General features: G+C 41.7%; 1 protein-coding gene and 1 pseudogene across 1 annotated transcript in view; one reads left to right on the top strand and one right to left on the bottom strand.

The window, feature by feature from the left end:
* HERC6 (HECT and RLD domain containing E3 ubiquitin protein ligase family member 6) overlaps positions 1-23,022 on the top strand; it is a 66,521-nt gene that overhangs the window by 29,646 nt on the left and 13,853 nt on the right. Inside the window, exons 11-16 of the mRNA XM_054727499.1 lie at positions 1,650-1,743; positions 4,763-4,952; positions 8,539-8,693; positions 17,036-17,149; positions 17,510-17,617; positions 22,281-22,433. Coding sequence (XP_054583474.1) covers positions 1,650-1,743; positions 4,763-4,952; positions 8,539-8,693; positions 17,036-17,149; positions 17,510-17,617; positions 22,281-22,433 — 814 coding nt within the window. The remainder of the gene's footprint in view (positions 1-1,649; positions 1,744-4,762; positions 4,953-8,538; positions 8,694-17,035; positions 17,150-17,509; positions 17,618-22,280; positions 22,434-23,022) is intronic.
* On the bottom strand, positions 252-335 carry LOC114232271 (U4 spliceosomal RNA; annotated as a pseudogene).

Below are 23,022 nucleotides of genomic sequence, written 5' to 3'. Positions count from 1 at the left end.
TTAATCCTCACCCAAGGATATTTTTCCATTGATTTTTAGAGAGAGTAGAAGGGAAGGGGGAGAGACAGAGAGAAACATCGATGTGAGAGAGACACATCTGAGAGAGAGACATCGATTGGTTGCCTCCAGCATGAGCCTGACCAGGGCCAGGGATCAAGCCTGAATCAGAGGTACGTGCCCTTGACCAGAATCTAACCTGGGACTCTTCAATCTGTGGGCTGACGCTCTATCTACTGAGCAAAACTGGCTAGGGCTATATACATGTTTTTTCCAATTAGCAATTATCACGCCTCGAATAAACCTCATTGGCTACGATACTGCCACTGCACAAAGCTATATATATAATTTTTTTAAGTGGAAATGTATCCTCCCAGGAGTGATGAACCTCAAGGTTTTGTCTTAAGATGTCAAAGGCTGGCCCCAGCCAGTTTGGCTTAGTGGATAGAATGTTGGCCTATGGACTCAAGGGCCCCTGGTTGGATTCCAGTCAAGGGCACATGCCCGTGTTGCAGGCTCAATTCCCAGTAGGGGGCGTGCAAGAGGCAGCCAATCAATGATTCTCATCATTGATGTTTCTATCTCTCTCTCCCTCTCCCTTCCTCTCTGAAATCAATAAAATATATATTTTAAAAAATTAAAAAAGATGTCAAAGGCTGAAAAGAATATACCTTACAATACTTCGATTTAGTACTTGCATAATATTTTAGTCCTTTGGTTACTATTGATTTGTTAATCCAGCAAGCATAAAGTGTTTATTGAGAGAACATAAAGACAAACTGTTTGGCAGAATTCGTTCTTCTCAGTATCACCAACACAACCCAGGGAGGCAGGACAACTTTATCGGGCTTTGATAGTGCTTCTGAGGGGGGAAAGCCAGGTTGGAATTTATTAAAAATTGGCAGTTTGGTTTAAGGCAAGTTTTTCAGTGTGGAAAGGGGACTTGGTTATGATTGGGAAAAGGTACAAGGATCTTGGATGGATGGAAACTGCAAGGCAAGGATTTTGAGGCAAGAGGTTCAAAGAACTTGCATAAACTACCTGCTGATGCTTCCCATGGGAGAGGTCATGGGTCTTTTTAGGAAGTTCCTATAATGAATAATCAAGCCATTTGCTTGGGCAGGTGTCTCTAGGAATAGTAAAATCATGCTAATGAAACAGTGGAATCCCACAGTAATGTAACTGTAGATGGTAAGGAATGTGTGTATATGTGTTCATGTGTGTAGGGGGTGGAGGCGGGAGGAATATGTAGTTTCAGTTCCCTGTGTGCTGGCTGAGTGGGGGTAAATGCTGTCAGTTCTCAGACGCGGCATATAAAATTTTGCTATTACTGCAGCCCACATTTTTAGCTACTCTAGAGATAGTACATTGTTACCTCCCCTCTTTTAGGAGAACATAAATTTCATGGGGTTTTTTTATGCCAAGGAAATGGATTATTTTGAAAGGAGGCAAGCTTTAAGAGAAAAGTTTATATTTGATTGGGGGGGACAATGGTAAGATATGTACACATATAATACCTTAATAAAAAATTAAAAAAAAAGAAAAGTTTATATTTGATACGTACTAAAATAAAACTGAATAATGATATATGAAGTTTAGAAATGTTCCTTTCCATTTGTTTATGCGTGTTTTTGCATTTCTTGTATCCAAAGAGAATCTGGAGAAATGAATTCCATTGATGTGGACTTAGAAATGGCAAAAGATACCTTTGAGAAGTTAACAAAAAAGGAATGGATTTCTTTCATGGTAATGTTATCAGTGAACGTGGTGGGTCCCCTTCCCCACTGGGTGCTGGGGGTCGTCGGGTCCTTACCATATCTCGAGAAAAAGAATTTTCTGAGACTCACACAGGACGATGAGTGGTTTTTATTTGCATGAATTACACCCTTGGGTTTGCAAAGTCTCACTTCCCTTAATCCAGTCCTGAAAGGTATGCAGCTGGGGCTTGGGCAGAGCTAGAAGCAAAGCCAGAGTCCAAAGGTCCATCCGACGGTGGAGCTGGGTCTGGGTCAGCATTAGGCTTGTTGCAGTCCATTAGTCCATTGTGTGTGGGGTCCACATGGCTGTGGGCCCTGTGGCCGAAGGCAAGGGAGCCGAGGGTGCGCCCCCTGCAACAAGAGTCCCAAGAGCAAAAGAGGACAAGAGCAACAAGAGAGTGAACTCCTTTGTTTAAGAGATTAAGGACCTCAAATCTTCCTGCTCTTGCAGTGGCCATGCTTCCTCTAGCCAATGACCTGTTCCCAGGTGTGACTGACAGACAAGTACCTTCCCTATTTCACCCAGACCTTACTGGGCATGTGTCTGTTCTCTCCCTGTCCAGTCCCTTCCCCCAGTGGGGACAAACCAGTGGCTTCCTGGGGAGTGTTAAACCACAGCTTCCTCGAAAAGCTGTACAAATGGCAAGCCTTCTCTTTGCTCCTTTCCAGTTATTAATAACTGGGCTAAATTATAACGGTATCAGTAAATGTCAATATTTACTTGAGAAAGAGAGCAATAGAATTTCCTTACAGGAACCATTATGATTGCAGTTTTTGTTGGGAGTTGAGTGAGGGGGACCTGATGGAGGGAGAGGACAATGTTCACTTTGTGGTTATTATATTTCAGATGCTGTATTAAGCATTGGCTCTTACTTTCTCTTTGAACACTTAAATGCACAATAGATGACAATACTTTAATTTTCTTTCTTTCTTGATTATAAATTTTATTTAAAACATATTTTTATTGATTTTTAGAGAGAGGAAGGGAGAGAGAGAGAAACATCAATCAGTTGCCTCCCGCAAAGGCCCCAAATGGAGATCAAAGTCGCAACTTAAGGTATGTTCCCTGACCGGGAATTGAATCTGCCACTTTTGGGGTACAGGATGATGCTCCAACCAACCAAGCAGGGTAACAATATGTTTATTTTCAATATGAGAAAACCATTACTTGAGAAGTAAATAACCTCTATCATGTTTGGGAAGCAGGATAACCCTGGGCTAAGAGACCAAAAAGGCTGGTCTCTATTTTTTTTAGATGAATTTCAAATCTAGCTGAGGTCACTCTGCTACTGATTCATCCCTTATCCTGAGGAAACTAATTTCATCACTTATCCTGAGAAAACTAAGAACACTGATATAATAATAATAATAATAATAATAATATAGTACTTTACAGTTTATTGTTGCATATATCATCTTACTTAACCTTTATGTCATGTAGAGGCAGACACTATAGTTGAGTATCTACGATCTATTAGATAGAATAAATAATGCTAGCTGTTATCACAAACAACTTCTAAACTTCAGTGGCTTAATACAATGAAGATTTGTTTTCCACATCATAGTTCCATGAGGATTGAAGATATGAGGTACCTGTAGGGAGAAATTGTTTTCCCCTCTATCCTTCTTAGTTTTACTGGGTGAGACCCTACAAAATAGACTGAGAAAAGACAGGTTCATAGATGAAAAACAAACTGAAGTTTATTTACCTGTGCATCCTTCATATACACTCAGTGATGAGAAGTTTAATGTGGTGGTTAGAACTTGGGCTTATATAGCATCTTAGCAAAGTGCAATCATTTTGTAGAGAAGTGACCAGACAAAGGAAAAGGACTTTGAGCTTCTAGAGGTGCCAAATTGTGGGAGGGCAAATATATGGAGAAATGAATGGTAGAAAAGGGCTAGTTAGTAAGATTTGTTTGTGTGGATTTTCTCAGTGCCAGCTCATCTCTGCTATAAGGTTGTTATCCTCTTCCTGGTATAGGAAGTTGGGGACAAGAGAACACCTTCACCAAAGGAATTTATATTCAGTTGTCAGGTAAATAGGGAGGAAGCCAGAAAGCTTGTTCTAGTCTGTTTTTTCTTACTTGCCTTCAGCTCAAAATGATCCTCAAGCCCAGCCAGCATGGCTTAGTGGTTGAGTGTCGACCTATGAACCAGGAGGTCACAGTTCAATTCCCAGCAGGGCACATGCCCGGGTTGCGGGCTCAATCTCCAATGGGGAGGTGTGTAGGAGGCAGCCGATCAATGATTCTCTCTCATCATTGATGTTCCTATGTCTTGCTCCCTCTCCCTTCCTCCCTGAAATAAATTAAATATATATATTTAAAATGATCCTCATGCCAGAGTGGCATATTTTGGGGTGGCATAGTCTGCTACCCTTCCAACCTCTGCACAGTTGAATTCAGGAGTGGCGCAGGCTCCTTCTTTCTGGGTTCTGGGTTCTGGGGCCATGAAATCCTCCAGTAGATCTGTGTTTGGTTGGCAGATTAGGAAAGAGAGTATGTAAGGTCATGTGAGAGGTTTCTGGGGGGCCATGCCTCGAAATGTCATACATCACCTTCACTCACATTGCATTAGCTAGAACTCAGTCACATAGCCCCACTAACTGCGGGGGAGGCTGGAAAATACCATCTTCCGGTGAACCCAGGAGGAAGTTGCAACAGGATTGAAGGTAAGACATGGCATTTTCTCTGCCGGGGCAGATTTTCGCCCAGGCAGATCTGGGTATGGATCCCTGCTCTGCCACTTTCTAATTGAACAACCTCCACAAGTCACTCGGCACCGACAAGCACATGTGATTCACTTTTATTTCCTTATGCACCCCAATATAAAATCGGAACGATGGCTCTCACATACTACTTCAGGGGCATTTGGGATGCAAGGAATGATGAACAACAGGTTTCAGGAAAACTAAATGGTTATTCTAATTGGAAAGTAGTGGAATGAAACCCCCGGTCCCAAAACTTACCCTGGGCCTGCCTTCCTCTGTCCCGTTTCAACTGCAGATAACTACATGTCTCAGGGATAATCTACTCGGAGCTCTTCCATGCCGTTCTCCACACCAAGAAGCGCTATCAGTTTTCCTTCTGCTCCCACAATGTCCTGTGATGCATGATCCTGGGAACTGGGAAAGCCTGGTGGTTCCGTTTGCACAGACTGTTTGTACAATGAGTGACCGATCTTTACGAGTCCTAAGTAAGTTTGATTACTTTCATGTTACTTTATTTGAACTCTCAATAGAGTCACTGTCTGAAGTAGAAGTTGTAGCAAATTTTGAATAGATTTCAAAATATACAAATACTTGAGTACATGATATGTGAATTATTGAAAAGATAAACCTAAAGCAATTATAACCATTACTGTTAAACAAGGCATGTATAATTCTTAGACTTGCACATGGCTTTGACATCAGAGTTTAGTAACCGAAGAGGATCCAGTCATGATAAATCCATTTTAAAACGTTTTGCTCGTGCTGTTTTAAACCTTTAGACATTTTAACCAGAGGGGATGAAAAGAAATGGTAAGCTTTGTGTTCTTATTGTTTATTTTATTCACTACAATAGGATGTCTTTTTACAATTTTAAGCTAGTGTTCAAGGTCCAAAACTTAAAAGGAACAAAGGATATATACAGTGAAGTATAAGCCACCTAGTTCCCTTCTCAGAAAGCAATTACTGAATATAGTTTCTTGTGTAACCTTTGAAAGATATTATGTATAAGAACATACAGAAGTGCATTTTTTAATGGTAGCATACCATTCACATTCTTTGGCAACTTGCTTTTCCCCCATTTAACAGTATATCCTGGAGCGCATTCTGCTGTTGGACCTATAGAACTGCCTTATTCTATGTAATGTCTGAATAGTTTCTATTGGGAAGATATACTATGAATAGTTGTTTCTAAATGTTTGCTATTATAACAGTGCTAACATGCATTTCTTTGTGCGTATATAAATGTACACAGTCAGGGAAAATTCCAGAAAGTAAAATTACTAAGTCTAATTGTATATGCATTTAAAATTTTGAGAGATTTTGCCAAATGACCCTCCACAGAAGTCTGGGCCACCAGGTAGCCCCACTTCGAGTGGCCACCATCCACACTGTAGTCTAAGTAAAATGCACCCCTGGAGTTGGGCAAAGTAGCCACCAGGACAGAGGATGTATGTTTACACTTCACAACAAATATGACAGCAGCAGCCCATGAATTCATTTTTCTACAGTGTTATCAAACTTTTGGTCTTTCCCATTCTGAAAAAAAAATAAATCTCTTAATTTAATTTTCTCATTAAGAATGAGGTTGTGCTGGTTTTCTTTTGTTGTTTGTTTTGTTTTATTAATCCTCATCTGAGAATATTTTTCCATTGACTTTTAGAGATAACGCAAGGGAGGGGGAGACACAGAAAGAGAGAACCATCAATGTAAGAGAGACACATCGATTGGGTGCCTCCGGCAAGTGCTCCAACTGGGGCTGGAGATCGAGCCTGCAACAGAAATACGTGCCCTTGACCGGAATTGAACCCAGAACCCTTCAGTCCTCAGGCAGACGCTCTATCTCCACTGAGCCAAACAGGCTAGGGGGTGCTGGTTTTCTTATATCTCAGGTCATTTGTAGATCATATCTGGGAACTAGCAGTTCTTCTCTCTTGCCCATTTTTCTATCTGTTGTTAGTTTATATTTAGGAGGTTTCAAACTATTATGGCAGCTAATCCTTTATCAACAATGTGAGTTATAAATTTTTTCTTTAGGTTATTAAAATTGATTTTACTTTGTGGTATTTTTGCCATGCATGATTATTTTTAAACATGTTTATGAAAGCCTACTATATTAGCATTTTCCTTTATGGTTTCTGAGTTTGGGGTCAGACTTCAAAAAGACTATCTCGCCCTAACTGGTCTGGCTCAGTGGATAGAGCGTTGGCTTGCGGACTGAAGAGTCCCAGGTTCAATTCCAGTCAAGGGCATGTATCTTGGTTGCGGGCACATTCCCACTTGGGGGTGTGTAGGAGGCAGCTGATCGATGTTTCTAACTCTCTATCCCTCACCCTTCCTCTCTGTAAAAAAAATCAATCCTATCTAATAATAGAGTAATATGCAAATTAACCATCACTCCACAACAAAATGGCGGCCCCCATAGCCACAAGATGGCAGTGCCGAGTCCCCTCAGCCCCGCTGCTAGAGTGTCTGGCCTGTCCGACCAGCAAACAGAGCCCGGAGAGCAGGGCATGGCGGCTTCCTTAGCACTGCGGCTGCGGGGAAGCCCCAGGCCCTGCAGACAGAGCCCAGAGAGCAGGGCATGGCGGCTTCCTTAGCATGGCAGCGGGGAAGCCCCAGGCCCAGCAAACAGAGCCCGGAGAGCAGGGCATGGGGGCTTCCTTAGCATGGCAGCGGGGAAGCCCCAGGCCCTGCAGACAGAGCCTGAACAGCAGGGCATGGGGGCTTCCTTAGTGCAGAGGCGGCGTGAACACCCCTAGGCCCAGCAGACAGAGCCCGGACAGCAGGGCTTGGGAGCTTCCTTAGTGCGGCAGTGGCGGCGAAGTCCCCAGACATGGCAGACAGAGCCCAGACAGCAGGGCTTGGGGGCTTCCTTAGCAAAGTGGTGGTGGTAACACCCCCAGGCCCCGCAAACAGAGCCCGGACAACAGGGCATGGGGGCTTCCTTAGTGTGTCCCTGTCAGTGAAGCCCCCAGGCCTGGCAAACAGAGCACACTGCAGGGCATGGGGGCTTCCTTTGCATGGCGCATGGCAGCAGCAGGCAGAGAGCGGAGAGCAGGGCATGGGGGCTTCATCTCCATGGCTGCAGGGAAACCTCCAGGCCCCGCAGAGAGCAGAGAACCATGGGGAGTGGGCCTAAGCCATCAGTAGGACATCCCCTGAGAGCTCCTGGATTGTAGAGGGTGCAGGTTGGGCTGAGGGACCCTAGTAAAATATATTAAAAAAAAAAAAGACTATCTCACTCTCAAACAAAAAAACAAAACATTCCCATGCTCCAACTAGAATTTTTATGTTTAAATCTTTGATCCATATGTAGTTTATCTTGATTAAATTTTTTTCTAGATCAGTTTCCACTTGTCCCCAGACATTTATTGAGTGATCTGTTTCATTGCCATTAATATGCAATGCCACCTTTATCATATACTAACCTCTCATGTGCATTTGGATCCATTTAGGGAATTGTGCTACATTGATCTGCTTTTCATGCATTTGGGTCATACTATTTTAATGACATTAGTTTTATAATATATTGTAACATTTGGTAGGTTTATCCTGTAAAGGTACAATAATCTAGATTGTAACCTCAGTAATATTAAAATATTGTTATTGATATAATTTTATATAAAAATATATCCGTATATACCAGTTGTGTATAAAATCTGAAGACATAGATATTATTTTTTACAGATTGAAAATATCTTTGATGACATTGTATGTGTATATGTATTCACCTATGTATGTTCTCAGACTTTATAAATAACCTATAGAACTTTCAGTTTGAAAATCATGAAATCAATCAAGTAGTCAAGCATAAATACGAACTATCAACACATTTCTTTAGAATCCCAAATTTGAGCTTTTAATTCCAATAGTACTTAATCGGGGAAAATATTTTTTCTGTAGTAAATGTTGTCCAGGATGATATCCTTAGAAAACATATTTTATGGGTTTTGTAATCATAAATGGAAAATATCTATTTCTCACATTAAAGAAGCCAGTAGAAACTGAGGGAGTATTTTTGAGGGGGGCAGAGGAGTATATATTTATCATGGCTGATTTTGCATCCCTCAGAGAAGTGTTGGGCATCTTTGCAAGAGTCTTCTCTCAGCACACTGGTCCAGATGCTTAAATCAGCCATCATTGCTCAAATGACTTTCTGGATTGAAACACATCAGAATACCTGCAATGTTAAAGCTCTTCTAGAAATGATGAAAAAAGTGTATAAGGTAAGTGTGCATCTAAAGGAATGTATATACCATCTTGCTAAATACAAATCTCTTAGGTCTCAGACAATTGGAGTCTTGTTCTGTTGTTTTTCATTACAGAAAGAGAATATTTTATTCAGCCTTAATAATTCAAAATTTTGCTTGTTTTGCTAACTGGATAGACTCTGGAGGAATATATTACATATAATATATTAGTTGCACAAACACTACTCAAATATGAGAGTGGTTTAGTATTTTCATTAGAATGCACAGCATAATCTAGAAGTAACCTAAGGTTAGGCTACTAACAAACTTAATATTGTTAGGGGATAGGAGAGGAGCCAGAGCATTTTCAATAAAACAAGAGAATTCAGTTGATATCATTCCATTAAAAATTAGCTAAAATAAGATTCTTTTACAAATAAATTACTAAATGGCAATCAGAGCAAAGTTCACCATAAAATATCAATCTCAATAGGAGAAAATATTACATACAAGAGTTAATGCTTTTCAGAAGTACTATTATAATACTATTGCTAAAGTAGTATATTTCTTTTTTTCTCCAGCTTTATTGAGATATAATTGACATATAATATTGTGTAACTTTAAGGTGTACAGTGTGTTGATTTGATACACTTTATATATTACAAAATGATTAACACCATAGCTTTAACTAACACCTCCATCACCTCATGTAATTACTGTTTGTTTATTGTGGTGATGACACTTAAGATCTACTTGCAACTTTCAAGAACACAGTACAGTGCAGTTGACTGTAACCACCATGTTGTACATTAGATCCACAGAACTTATTCGTTTTATAATTGGAAGATTGTACACTTTGACCAACATCTCCCCATTTTCCTTAACCCCAAGTCCCTGACAGCCATCATTCTACTTTCTGTTTCTATTAGTTCAGCTTTTTTAGCTTCCACATATAAGTGAATTCATACAGCATTTGTCTTTCTCTGTCTGCCTTATCCCTAGCATAATGTCCTCAAGGTCTATCCATGTTGTCCCAAATGTAAGGATTTCCTTCTTTCTCGTGGTTAAATAATATTTCATTATATATGTGAAAAGAAGTGTATAAGATAGATGAATGAACATCACATATTCTTTATTCATTCATCCATCCATGGATGCTTAGGTTGTTTCTTTCTTAGCTACTGTAAATAAGACTGCAATAAACATGGGGGTGCAGATATCTCTTTGAGAGAGTGATCTAATTTCCCTTAGATATATACCCAGAAGTGGGATTACTGCATCATATGATAGTTCTGTTTTTAATTTTGTGAGAAACTTCCATGCTGTTTCTATAGTTCCCTTTTCTTCACATCTTCACCAACACTTGTTATCTCTTGTCATTTTGATGGTAGCCATCCTAACAGGTGTGAAGTGTTATCTCCTTGTGGTTTTGATTTGAATAGAAATATCTATTCAGTTCCTCTGCTCATTTTATTTTTTAAATATATTTTTATTGATTTCAGAGAGGAAGGGAGAGGGAGAGATAGAAACATCAATGTTAAAAGAGGATCATTGATTGGCTGCCTCCTGCACGCCCCCTAATGGGGATCGAGCCCACAACAAGGCTATGTGTCCTTGACTGGAATCAAACCTGGGTCCCTTCAGTCTACAGGCCGATGCTCTATCCACTGAGCCAAACCGGCTAAGGCTCCTCTGTTCATCTTATTTTTTTACATTTTAAAATTTTATCTTTATTTTGAAAGCTTTACAGATGTTTCCTTCCCCCTCCCCACCTTTGCCCCTTTCTAGCTCACACCCACCCCCTTCCTCAGGCCTTCACCACACTATTGTCTGCATCCATTGCTTATGCTTATATGCATACATGTTTTTACTTTTTTTTCCCCCTTAGGATCACAGTATATATTTTTAAGTCTTTATTGTTTAAAGTATTACATATAGTATTACATATGTCTCCTTTTTTCCCCACTGACCTCTCTCCGGCCACCCCACCCCCCAGCACATGACCTCACCCCCCTAGTGTCTGTGTCCATTGGTTATGCTTATATGCATGCATACAAGTCCTTTGGTTGATCTCTTACCCCCCACCCCCACCCTCCCTTACCTTCCCTCTGAAGATTGATGCTTCTATGTCTCTGGATCTATTTTTGTTCATCAGTTTATGTTGTTCATTATATTTCACAAATGAGTGAGATCATGTGATCATCTTTCTCCAACTGGTTTATTTCGCTTAGCATAATGCTCTCCAGGTCCATCCATGCTGTTGCAAATGGTAAGAGTTCTTTCTTTTTTACAGCAGCGTAGTAGTCCATGGTGTAGATGTACCACAGTTTTTAATCCACTCATCTGCTGATGGGCACTTAGGCTGTTTCCAAATCTTAGCTATTGTAAATTGTGCTGCTATGAACATAGGGGTGCATATGTCCTTTCTGAGTGGTGTTCTGATTTCTTGGGATATATTCCTAGAAGTGGGATTACTGGATCAAATGAGAGTTCCATTTTCAATTTTTTGAGGAAACTCCATACTGTTCTCCACAGTGGCTGCACCAGTCTGCATTCCCACCAGCAGTTCACGAGGGTTCCTTTTTCTCCACTTGTCGTTTGTCGATTTGTTGATGATAGCCATTCTGACAGGTGTAAGATGGTATCTCATTGTCGTTTTAATTTGCAACTCTCAGATGATTAGTGACTTTGAGCATGTTTTCATATGATGCAGAAAAAGCATTTGACAAAATCCAACACCCTTTCTTGATAAAAACTGTCAGCAAAATGGGAATAGAGGGATCATATCTCAACATAATAAAAGCCTTATATGACAAACCTACAGCCAACATCATACTCAATGGGCAAAAACTAGAATCATTTCCCCTAAGAACAGGAACAAGACAGGGATGCCCACTCTCACCACTCCTGTTCGACATAGCACTGGAGGTGCTAGCCATAGCCATCAGACAAGAAGAAATAAAAGATATCCAAGTTGGAAAAGAAGAAGTAAAACTATCACTATTCACAGATGACATGATATTGTACATTGAAAACCCTAAAGACTTCCTCAAAAAACTATTCGATTTAATAAATGAATTCAGCAATGTAGCAGGATACAAAATTAGCACCCAGAAATCTATGGCATTTTTATACACCAATAATGAACCCACAGAAAGAGAAACAACAAAAACACTCCCATTTACCATCACACCAAAAAAATTAAAATACCTAGGAATAAACTTAACTAAGGAGGTAAAAGACCTGTACTCGGAAAACTACAGGACGTTGTAAAAAGAGATAGAGGAAGACATAAACAAATGGAAGAATATGCCGTGTTTATGGACTGTTAGAATCAACATCATTAAAATGTCCATTCTACCCAAAGCAATCTATAGATTTAATGCAATCCCCATTAAAATACCAATGGCATATTTCACATACCTAGAAAAAACTCTCCAAAAATTCATATGGACCAAAAAATGACCCTGAATATCCGCAGCAATCTTGAGAAAGAAGAACTATGTTGGAGGGATGACAATACCAGATTTCAAGCTGTATTACAAAGCCACTATTCTCAAAACTTGCTGGCACAAGAACAGACATATAGAACAGTGGAACAGAACAGAGAACCCAGAAATCATCCCAAGCCATTATGCTCAATTAATATTTGACAAAAGAGGGAAGAGCATACAATTGAGTCAAAACAGTTTCTTCAATAAATGCTGTTGGGAAAACTGGACAGATACATGCAAAACAATAAAACTAGACCACCAACTTACACCATACACAAAAATAAACTCAAAGTGGATAAAGGACTTAAACGTAAGATGGGAAATCCTCTGCTCATTTTATAATCAGATTGGGGTTTTTTGCTAATTTTTATGAGTTCTGTATATATTTTGGATATTAATCTCTTATCAGATAAACGATTTGCAAATATTTTCTCCCATTCCATAGGTTGCCTTTTCATTTTGTTGACTGTTTATTTTGCTGTGCAGAGGCTTTTTAGTTTGATGTAGTTCATTTATCTCTTTTGCTTTTGTTGCTTGTGCTTTTGGTCTTATATCCAAAAAATCATTGCCAAGACCAATGTCAAGGACCTTTTTCCTATGTTTCCTTCTAGGAGTTTTATAGGTTTAGGTCTTATGTTTAAGTCTGTAATATATATGTGTATATTAGTAGCCCTGTGCACGAATCCATGCACCAGTAGCTCTCTGCAGGGCCTGGCCGCTCCACGCCTGCTGCCCAGAGGCCCACTGTGGCTGGAGCGGGACACTTGCCTCGTCGCCGTGGCGATGAAGCAAGCATTCCGCCAGGCCGCTCACGCTGCCCACTCTCAGCAGCCGCCCCCCAGGACTGGGGGGGGACTCTGGCTGGGCTGAGGGGACTGGGCGCCGCCATCTTGTGGCTATGGACAACTTCATCTTTGTGATAGAGTGATGATTAATTTGCATATTACCCTTTTATTAGATAGGATGGCCCTAATATGCAAATAGGCCAAACGGTGGAACAATTGAACCACTGAACAACTGGTCGCTATGATGTGCGCTGACCACCAGGGGTTGCGCACAGAACATGGCGGGCGTTGGCCGTGGTGGGATGGTGGAGCAGGTGAGCAGGGGCACCAGACCAAGGCAGGTTACCAGTTGCTGTCATCGGGGCGAGCCTCTGGTGGTTACTGAAAATTCTTTGCTCCCGCGTGCCATAGTCCTGCCCAGTGCTCACACCTGCTGCTGGCGCCGGCCCCACTCGCACCCGCTGCTGGCGCCAAAGCCGCCGCTCGCACCCGCTGCCCTCACCCGGCGCCGGTCCCGATCGCTCGGCACCGTCAGCGGGTGCAAGCAGCAGCTGCAGGTCCCGATTGCCCTCAGGGCTTCTCCTCTCCCCTGATCCTGAGGGCAATTGGGGCCGGCAGCTGCCTCTCACACCTACTGCTGATGATGGCCCCACTCGCACCCACTCCTGGCGCCCAGTGCCAGTTCCAATCGCTCAGCACCATCAGTGGGTACAAGGGCAGCTGCAATCCCCAATTGCCCCGAGGACTTCTCCACCTCCCCCTGCACCTGAGGGGTGATCGGGGCAGCTGCCACCAGTCCCACCCACTGATGGCGCCGGTCCCGCTCGCACCCACTGCTGGCGCTGACCCCAATCGCTCCACCATCAGTGCATGGGAGGGAGCGGTGGTGGCGGGAGCGGGGCTGCCAGCAGACAGGGGACTGGAGGCCTCAGTGGGAGGGGCTGGGCAGGGGTGCGGAGGATGGGCCAAGACCCGCCCCTGGGCCCACCATAGCCTCATGGCCCACAGTTCCTTTCAAGGTGCACGAATTTGTGCACTGGGCCCCTAGTATGTATGTGTGTGCATATATATATATATTTTTTTTTTTAATTGACTTCAGAGAGGGAGGGAGAGGGAGAGAGAAATAGAAACATCTTTGATGAGAATCACTGATTGGCTGCCTCTTACATGCCCCTCACTTGGGTGTGCCCTGACTGGAATTAAAACGTGACCTCCTGGTTCATAGGTCGAAGTTCAACCACTGAGCCACGCCAGTCAGGCAGCCATTAATCCATTTTGAATTAATTTTTTTGAGTGGTGTAAGATAAGGTTCCAATTTTATTCTTCTGCCTGTGGTTATCCAGTTGTCCTTGCTGCATTTGTTGAGGAAACTATCCTTTCCTTATTGAGTATTCTTGACTCCCTTGTCAGATATGCAAAGATTTATTTCTGGGTTCTTGATTGTGTTCTACTGGTCTGTGTCTATTTTTATTCCAGTGCCATGCAGTTTTGATTACTATAGCTTTGTAGTATGGTTATAAATCAGGAGGTGTGATACCTCCAGCTTTGTTCTTCTTTCCCAGGAAAGCTTTAACTATTCAGGGTCTTTTATAGTTTCATACAATTTTAGAATTTCTTTCTACTTATGTAAAAAATGCCATTGGAATTTTGAGAGGAATTGCATTAAATCTATAGATGACTTTATGTAGAATGGGCATTTTAACAATATTAGTTTTTCTAATCCATGAACACAGGATATCTTTCCATTTCCTTGTGTTTTCTTCAACTACTTTTATCAAAGTCTTACAGTCTCAGTGTACAGGTCTTTCATGTGCTTGGTTAGACTGATTCCTAAGTATTTCATTGGTTTTGATGCTATTGTGAATGATCAATTGGAATCTTAAGAAGACAAATATGAATCATGTGGAGTTGTAATGTATAAAAGGGGAATGTTTGGCGTAAAATAATTGAGGATTTAACAAGTGAGAAACTTTATGAGGACTTGAAGATGTTTTGTAATGGACCTCTCTCTGTGATGTGTACTTTTCATTTTCAATATTGGTTATTTGCTTTTTCTTCTGGATCAGTTTTACCAGGAAGCTGGGGGTCTGTTGTTATTGTTTGTTTTTAAAAACCAACATTTAAAAATGTATTTATTATTTTAAATTATGGTTACATTCAATATTATTCTCTATTAGATTCAGATGTACAGCTAAGTGGTTAGAAAAAGGTACTTTACAGAGTGGTTCCCAACCCCCCAATCCCCCCGCTGCTTCAAGTACCCAACCATTTTATTTGTTGATCCTTACTCCTGTACATCTGCTTTCTCTCTCCCTAATTTATGTTCTTAGATTCTTTATTTCCTGCCTTTCATCTTTTGAATTCATTCAATTTGATGGAGCTTTATTTAGATTACTGATTTGCCAACGTCTTCTTCTGAAAGGCCTTCTTGAACCCTTTAATTCCTTCTCCAATGAGAAACTGTCTCCCTGACGCCTGATTACTTGTTGTTTTCATCTACTAGACCATGGATCACCAGTTGGCTGTTTATGCCCATGGGCAGCTTATTGAAACACATCCACACTCACTTGTTTACATATTGTCTCTGACTATTTTGAGCTATAAAATATCAGGGTTGAATAGCTGCAGCAGAGACTGTATAGTCCCAATCTCAAAATATTTGCTATCCAAAATTAGGAAAGGGTTTGCTAACAATTATACTAGACAGTAAGCTTCATGTAAGCTAGGACAATTTTTACCTTATGTTTTGTCCCACACCTAGCAAATAGTGTGCACTAAATTATTATTCATTAATTAACTAGAGGCCCAGTGCACGAAATTCGTGCTCGGAGGGGGGTTGTCCCTCAGCTCAGCCTGTACCCTCTCCAATCTGGGATCCCTCTCACAATCCAGGACTGCTGTCTCCCAACTGCTTGCCTGCCTGCCTTCCTGATTGCCCCTAACCGCTTCTGCCTGCCAGCCTGATCACCCCCTAACCACTCTGCTGCCAGCCTGTTTGCCCCCAACTTCCCTCCTCTGCCGGCCTGGTCACCCCTAACTGCCCTCTCCTGCAGGGTTGATCACCTCCAACTGCCCTCCCTTGCAGGCCTGGTCCTTCTCAACTGCCCTCCCTTGCAGGCTGGGTGCCTCCCAACTGCCCTCTCCTGCTGGCCATCTTGTGGTGGCCATCTTGTGTCCACATGGGGGCAGGATCTTTGGCCACATGGGGGCAGCTATATTGTGTGTTGCAGTGATGATCAATCTGCATAGTACTCTTTTATTAGATAGGATAGAGGCCTGGTACAGGGGTGGGGGCCAGCTGGTTTGCCCTGAAGGGTGTCCCGGATCAGGTGGGGGTTCCCTTGGGGCGTGGGGCGGCCTGAACGAGGGGCCTGTGGTGGTTTGCAGGCCGGCCACGCCCCCTGGCAACCCAAGCGGAGGCCCTGGTATCTGGAAATTATTTTCCTTCTACAATTGAAACTTTGTAGCCTGGAGCAGAGCCAAGCCTGGGGCTCCCTCCGAGGCCGGCAGCCATTTCTGTTGGGGTTATAATTGAAACTTTGTTGCCTTAAGCGGGTGGGCCCAGCCAGGGTGTGCGGAAAGCTTTGCTTCCCCTGTTGCTGGCGGCAACCCTGGTCTGCTCTCTCAAGCTCCATTCTGCCGCCATTTGTTTGAATTTGTTTACCTTCTATAATTGAAACTTTGTAGCTTGAGTGGAGGCTTAGGCTTGGCAAGGGCAGGCTGAAAGCTTGGCTTCCTCTGTTACCTGGGAAACCTTGCTCTCTGTGGCTGTAGCCATCTTGGTTTGAGTTAATTTGCATGCTCGCTCTGATTGGATGGTTGGCGTGGCTTGTGGGTGTGTTGGAGGTGTGGTCAATTTGCATATTTGTCTATTATTAGGTAGGATGGAAAAGGGGCTGAACTTTTATGGTGCTTTTATTCTCAAGATCTGGGAACTGCTTCCAGAAAACTTGTGTCCTAAGAATTGCTGTACCATCTCCACTGCCAATTGGAGAAATTATAGATTTAAAAAAATGGAAGTTTTATAGAATTCTAATTCATCAGAGATTACATCATTTGTTAATAGAGAATGATATTCACAGGTCATATTCTCTTTAAGGTAAACAAAGCTACTTGTCAATTACCAGAGAATACTTTCATCATAAATGAACTCTCCACTATTTTGAACTTTATCGAACAAAGAAGAAGAATGTTCCATAGAGATAACAACCTGGTAAGAGTAACATTTTTCACTTCTGAGTGAAAATACCAAGAGGGCTCTGAATATTTTCATACTTTAAAGGGGGACCCATTAGTAGCTATATAGGTATGTAGGTATCACGTTGACAAATCAACATTTGAAAATGTCCTTACTGGAATGCTGAATATGCTAAATTAGGTAATCATTGAAAACTTAAACATCTTTCACTCACAGAACAAATGCACTTTCTTAGAAATTTGTTTCTAAGTAATTTGGATTCTTAAAAAAAGATTCTAGAAAAATATAGAGGGAAATAATTTAAGGTGATGAAGTAAAGGAATGACATTTCTCTCTTCTTTTAATTATCAAAACTGTTACCTGTTTGTTTCTTAGATAACTGCAGGAAACTTCAGTCCCATTATTTTCAGTGAATTTCCATTTGTCTTTAATTTGCTATCCAAAATTAAATTATGGCAAGCTGATTGCTTTATGAAACAACAGGTATGTATGCCTTACATTTTTATTATGTAAAATTTCAAACATACACAAAATAGAAATAATGGTGTAATGAATCCCATCACCAAGTTTTAGCAGTCATCAACATTTTGCTACACTTTTATTTATTACTTTTGTTGTTTTGTAGTTTTTAGTAATTTTGCTGAATTATTTTGAAGCAAATCCCAGACCCACCTTCTTCACCTCGCCATAGTTCAGCGCGTTATTCCTGGTTGTTTCACTCTAATTTATGCTGAATGGGTTCAGTTGGTAACCACCTGGTATTTCCATTGTAATGTTTCCCATTAACCTTGTATTTAATTATTCCATCCATTGTTTTGGTTAAAGTTTGCAAAACAGCAACATTTCTAATATTATCATTGCTTCCAAAGTTATGAACTGCAAAGAACATTTACTTTTTTTACTTTTTCTGTAAAGAACTTTTCCTCCTCAATCAGGGCTATTTGGCTCCCCTGAAAAATCCTCCATATAGGAAGGTAGACTAATGCTTAATCCTTTTTCATGCATAGTAGTTGTACCAATTTATGTTACCACCAGCAATGCGTGAAATGCCTCTTTTGCACTATAACCAATGCAGAAAAGCTCTGTGATCTTTTCCAGTTCGATGGGTTAGCCATGATATTCCAATTTAATTTTTTTAATTATGTTTTTATTTGTTTCAGAGACAGGAAGGGAGAGAGAGAGAGAGAGAGAGAGAGAGAGAAACGTCAATGATGAGAATCATTGATTGGCTGTCCCCTGCACACCCCCGACTGGGGATCAAGCTTGCAACCCAGGCATGTGCCCTGACCAGGAATCAACCTCTTGGTTCATGGGTCAAAGCTCAACCACTGAGCAACAGCAGCCGGCTCAATTTAACTTTAATTTACGTTTCTCATCTATATATATAAAAGCCTAAGTGACAGTTATGCGTTATGACCGAATGACAGGAATGACTGGAACGACTGGTCAACCAGTTGCTATGACACACACTGACCACCAGGGGGCAGACACTCAACAGAGGAGCTGCCCCCTGGTGGTCAGTTCGCTCCCACAGCCAACCTCCCGCAGCCAGCCAACCACCCCTGGTCCCTCCCTGTGGCTGGCCAACCTCCCGCGGTCCCTCTCCCCAGGCGGCTGCAGTCCCTCCCCCTGTTGCTTCCCCCGGCCAGCAGGCCCTGATTGACCTGGCCCTGATCAGCCCAGCACCAACTGGGACTGGGCGAGATGGCCCCGATCAGCCCTGATTGCCAGCCAGGCCTAGGCACCCCACCCATGCACAAATTCACGCACCGAGCCTCTAGTTGTTATAATGGGGAGGCCTCACTTTCTTTAGCTAATATCCATTGTTTTCCTACTATGAGCAATACTGAAATGATCAAATAAATGCTCTTTTTCTCTCCTCTACCCAGTTTTAGTAACTATACTAAGTTCTTAGTTGTTACTCTTTGGATTTTCATATCTGTTGAAGAGTCTTAGAGCTTGAGCCCTGGCCGGGTAGCTCAGCTGATTAGAGCATTATCTCAATAGACCAAGATTTTGGGTTCGATCCCCAGTCACGACATATGAAAGGAGCAGTCAATGAATGAATAAATAAGTGGAACAATAAATCAATGTTTCTCTCTCCCCCCCCCATCCTCTCTCTCTAAAATCAATAAATAACAATGTCTTTAAAAGTCTTAGAGCTTGATTTGTAAGCCCCAAATGATAGTCTTTTATTCCCAGTGAATTTATCCTGTTTTCCATTTAATCCCTTCCTTCCGTTCTTTTTCTGGTAGTTGTATTATTCCCACAAAACACTTACATGGTATTTTGTCTCTCTTGTCACCATCAGCCTTAGTTCTCAGTTGTACTCACCACATGCACCGTTATGCTAAAGATTTTCCAAACATTTTTTGATTGCTGAAGCTTGTTTTCTAGGCCATTCCTCAGGAAAGATTTGTATCTATTTTCTACGATATTTATAGAAAGACTGTAAGAGCCACAGCCAGTTTGGCTCAGTGTGGACCAAAAGGTCCTGGGTTTGATTCTAGTCAAGGGCATGTATCTTGGTTGCAAGCCCCTCCCCAACCCGGGAGGAAACCAATTGATGTGTTTCTCTCAATCGATGTTTCTCTCTCTCTTCTACTCTCCCTAAAAATCAATGGGAAAATATCCTCAGGTGAGGATTAGCAAAAGAAAAAAGGAAAGACCATAAGAGAGACTTTAAAGACTTACAGGAATCAGAAACATACCCATTACTTTTGCTAATAATTCAAAGGAAATGGGCCACCTAAGTGAAAAGTCTGGGACATCACATGCACAAAAGGAGTCATTTCAGTAATAAAATATTTCCTTTTCATTCCCTATTAATCATAGAGCTTATATGACACTTTCCAATGAGCAATACCCGATAAATCCATAAACACCACATCCTATATAATAAAAGCCTAATATGCAAATCAACCAAATGGCAGAATGACGGGTTGGTGGGGCCAGTGAGCGGGTGGCACCAAACTAGCCAAGGTGGGTGCCAGCGGGCAGAGGGAGGGGATGGCAATCGGGGGGTGGCAGCAACCGGCAGTGGCAGAGGGGTGATTGGGGGGCAGGGCCAGCAGCTCACCAGCCAGCGCTGTCCCCCAATCACCCTGCCAGTCGCCTCCCACAGAGGGAGGCCAGACTGCGACCTTCAGTCAGACATCCCCTGAGGGCTTCCAGACTGAAGGCACAGGCCAGGCTGAGGGAGCCCCCACCTCCACCCCCCCACCCCCAGTGCACAAACTTACGTGCACCGGGCCTCTAGTTTATTGATAATATTCAAACTAGAGGGACAAAGTACATCCTGCTAAAAGCTTTCCATAGTTAAGGAATCTCCCTTTAGTTACTGTTATTAGTGTCTATCATCAGATTGACTTGGTCATCACTTCTGTTTCCCAGCCACCTCTTTTTTTTTTTTTTCCCCCAATTTTTCTGACATTCCTGGTAATGGGAAAAAATAGATTAAATCTTTCCTTCCTAACTTTCCCTTAAGTTCCCTGTAAGCAAATTTTTTCCTCTACTTTATTTTCTTCTATAGAAATTTTCTGTCTAACCTGTCTACTCTGTTAGTGAGGGTTGAGTGGATAGTGGACCCAGGCAAGTCACATACTATGAAGGATTGGGAAATATTTGAGGACAAGAAAATTCTTAGTTGTAGTTGTCATGGGTGAAGTTACAAAGCATGTTACACAATCCTGTCCTCCAGAGGAGAGATGATGGACATAGTCAAAATTGTAAGCTCCCAACTAGATTATCAATTCAAATGCACAAATATAGAAATGGGAAACCAATACATGGAGAACGGGAGTAGAGACACTGGAAAATAAGATATACAGGTTTCAAGTCCAATTCTTGGGTAGGTGAGAGAAGCCTGGCCAACACCAGGACGCATACACCTTTCCCTGTTACAGTCAGTGCAGGATATTGCTGGCCACTCCCTGGCACTCAGAGTCACAGGACATGCAGCTTTGCAGTCAATATTGCTGAAGTGTCCCAGAGCTACAGATTCCAAGGCCACAAGAGGAGATGACTCACCTCCAGAAAGGACTAGAAATGGCACTTGTTCCATCTCCCTACAAATGTGGAGCTTCTTGTTTTGTTTGTTTGTTTTAACATATTTCAGAGAAGAAGGGAGAGGGAGAAAGATAGAAACATCAATGATGAGAGAGAATCATTGATTGGTTGCCTCCTGCACAGCCCCTACTGGGGATCGAGTCTGCAACCCGGGCATGTGCCCTTGACCAGAATTGAACCAGGGACCTTTCAGTCCGCAGGCCAATGCTCTATCCACTGAGCCAAACCAGCTAGGGCTGTGGAGGTTCTTTACAACAAAGATCTTAGGGAAAAACCAGAAGAATCTAGTGGAATCACATATAATTTCTCAGTATATAGTAGCAGAGATCTTGGACAGGGCTTCCCAAGCCCAGAGCCATATGCTTATAGAGTGCTAATATGGGCAACCACACGCAGTCTGGAAACCTGGAATAGGATAGTTATTATCCACCTTTCTTGCTGTCACAATGGTGGCATTGGTTTATGAGACCTAAATACTCTTTTATTGTCCTTGTGATAAAGTTAAAGGTCTAAGCAAGGATAGTAATTCCAACACTAGATTTCTAATCCAAGGGAGTTTAGCAGAAACAAGAGCAGGGAGCTAAAATGGTGAGGGCATGTTGAGAATTTAGAAAAGCTTAATGGAAGTACTATGTAGGGTAACAGAGAACAATTTTCTCAGAGCAAGGCTTTCCTCTAGTCTGTTTTCTACATCTCACATTATCCCTGAGCTTCTAAACTGCCTGAACATTTTTGAGAATTATTGTGCTAACACTCTTCTTCTTAAAAACTGGTTGGAGAATGTCTCTTCATGGTGAACACTATTACTTTTAAGGATCATGCATACCAAATAAGTGATCAGAGATAGCTTTTAATTACTTATCTGTACATCCATGATGATTAATCCCTTGTACAAAATTCCTAGATACCTTTTTATCTTCCATAATGTACATATGATGCTCTTTTCCTTAAATAATTACAATATGAGCATATATAGCAATGGTAGGCATAATTGTATGTTAGACAAAATGGATTTATCTGAAATGTTAAGTATTTCCTAATATTCCTGTGAAGATTCCTAAAGTATTTCTTTTTCTAGGAGTCACAAATTGCGCATATGATTTCACTAGGAAAGAATGAATTCTCTCCATCACCCATATTTTTACTTCGAGTCAGACGAAGTCACCTAGTTGATGATGCTCTGCGTCAATTATACCAAGCGGAAGTCACTGACCTTCGGAAAGGATTAGTGGTACAGTAAAAAAAGTTTCATTGAACATTTTTGCTAATGTGGGAGAGAAGCATTTATTTAATGTAGCAAAGGAAGAGCCTGCATTTGCAACTATAGTTATCAGCCTTATGATTTCCAGAATTCCTTGCTTACCCAGAGAAAAGCAATGGGATGTTTAATTGAACATTGGGATTATAAATTAACTAGTTACCTATGGCTATAATGAACCATCCCAAAGCTTAATGACTTAAAATTAGAACCATTTATTTTATCTGCAGTTCAGTTGAAGATCTCCTGATTTAAGCTGAACTTATCTGGGTGGCTTTGCAGATTTTGTATGCACCTGTTGACATGTTTGGGAGTTGGCTAGGGATAGACTGATCTAGGCTAGGCCTGGCTGGGGAAGTTTGGCTCTGCTTCCTGTTTTTCATCTTCTTCCTGGGACCAGCAAGATGTTCTTCTCACGACAGAGCCAGAGGTACAAAATAACAAGCCCAGTCACACAACAAACATTGCTTTAGTCAAAGCAAGTCATATGGCTGAACGTACATCAAAAGCTGGTGAAGTAGACTCAGCCTCTTTAATGGGCGGAATTGCAAAGTCACATGCA

Source organism: Eptesicus fuscus, chromosome 2 (assembly GCF_027574615.1).
Source record: "Eptesicus fuscus isolate TK198812 chromosome 2, DD_ASM_mEF_20220401, whole genome shotgun sequence".
In the NCBI taxonomy this organism is placed as follows: Eukaryota; Metazoa; Chordata; class Mammalia; order Chiroptera; family Vespertilionidae; genus Eptesicus; species Eptesicus fuscus.
The sequence above is the reverse complement of the archived record's forward strand: the minus strand, read 5'-3'. Positions and strand labels throughout refer to the sequence as shown.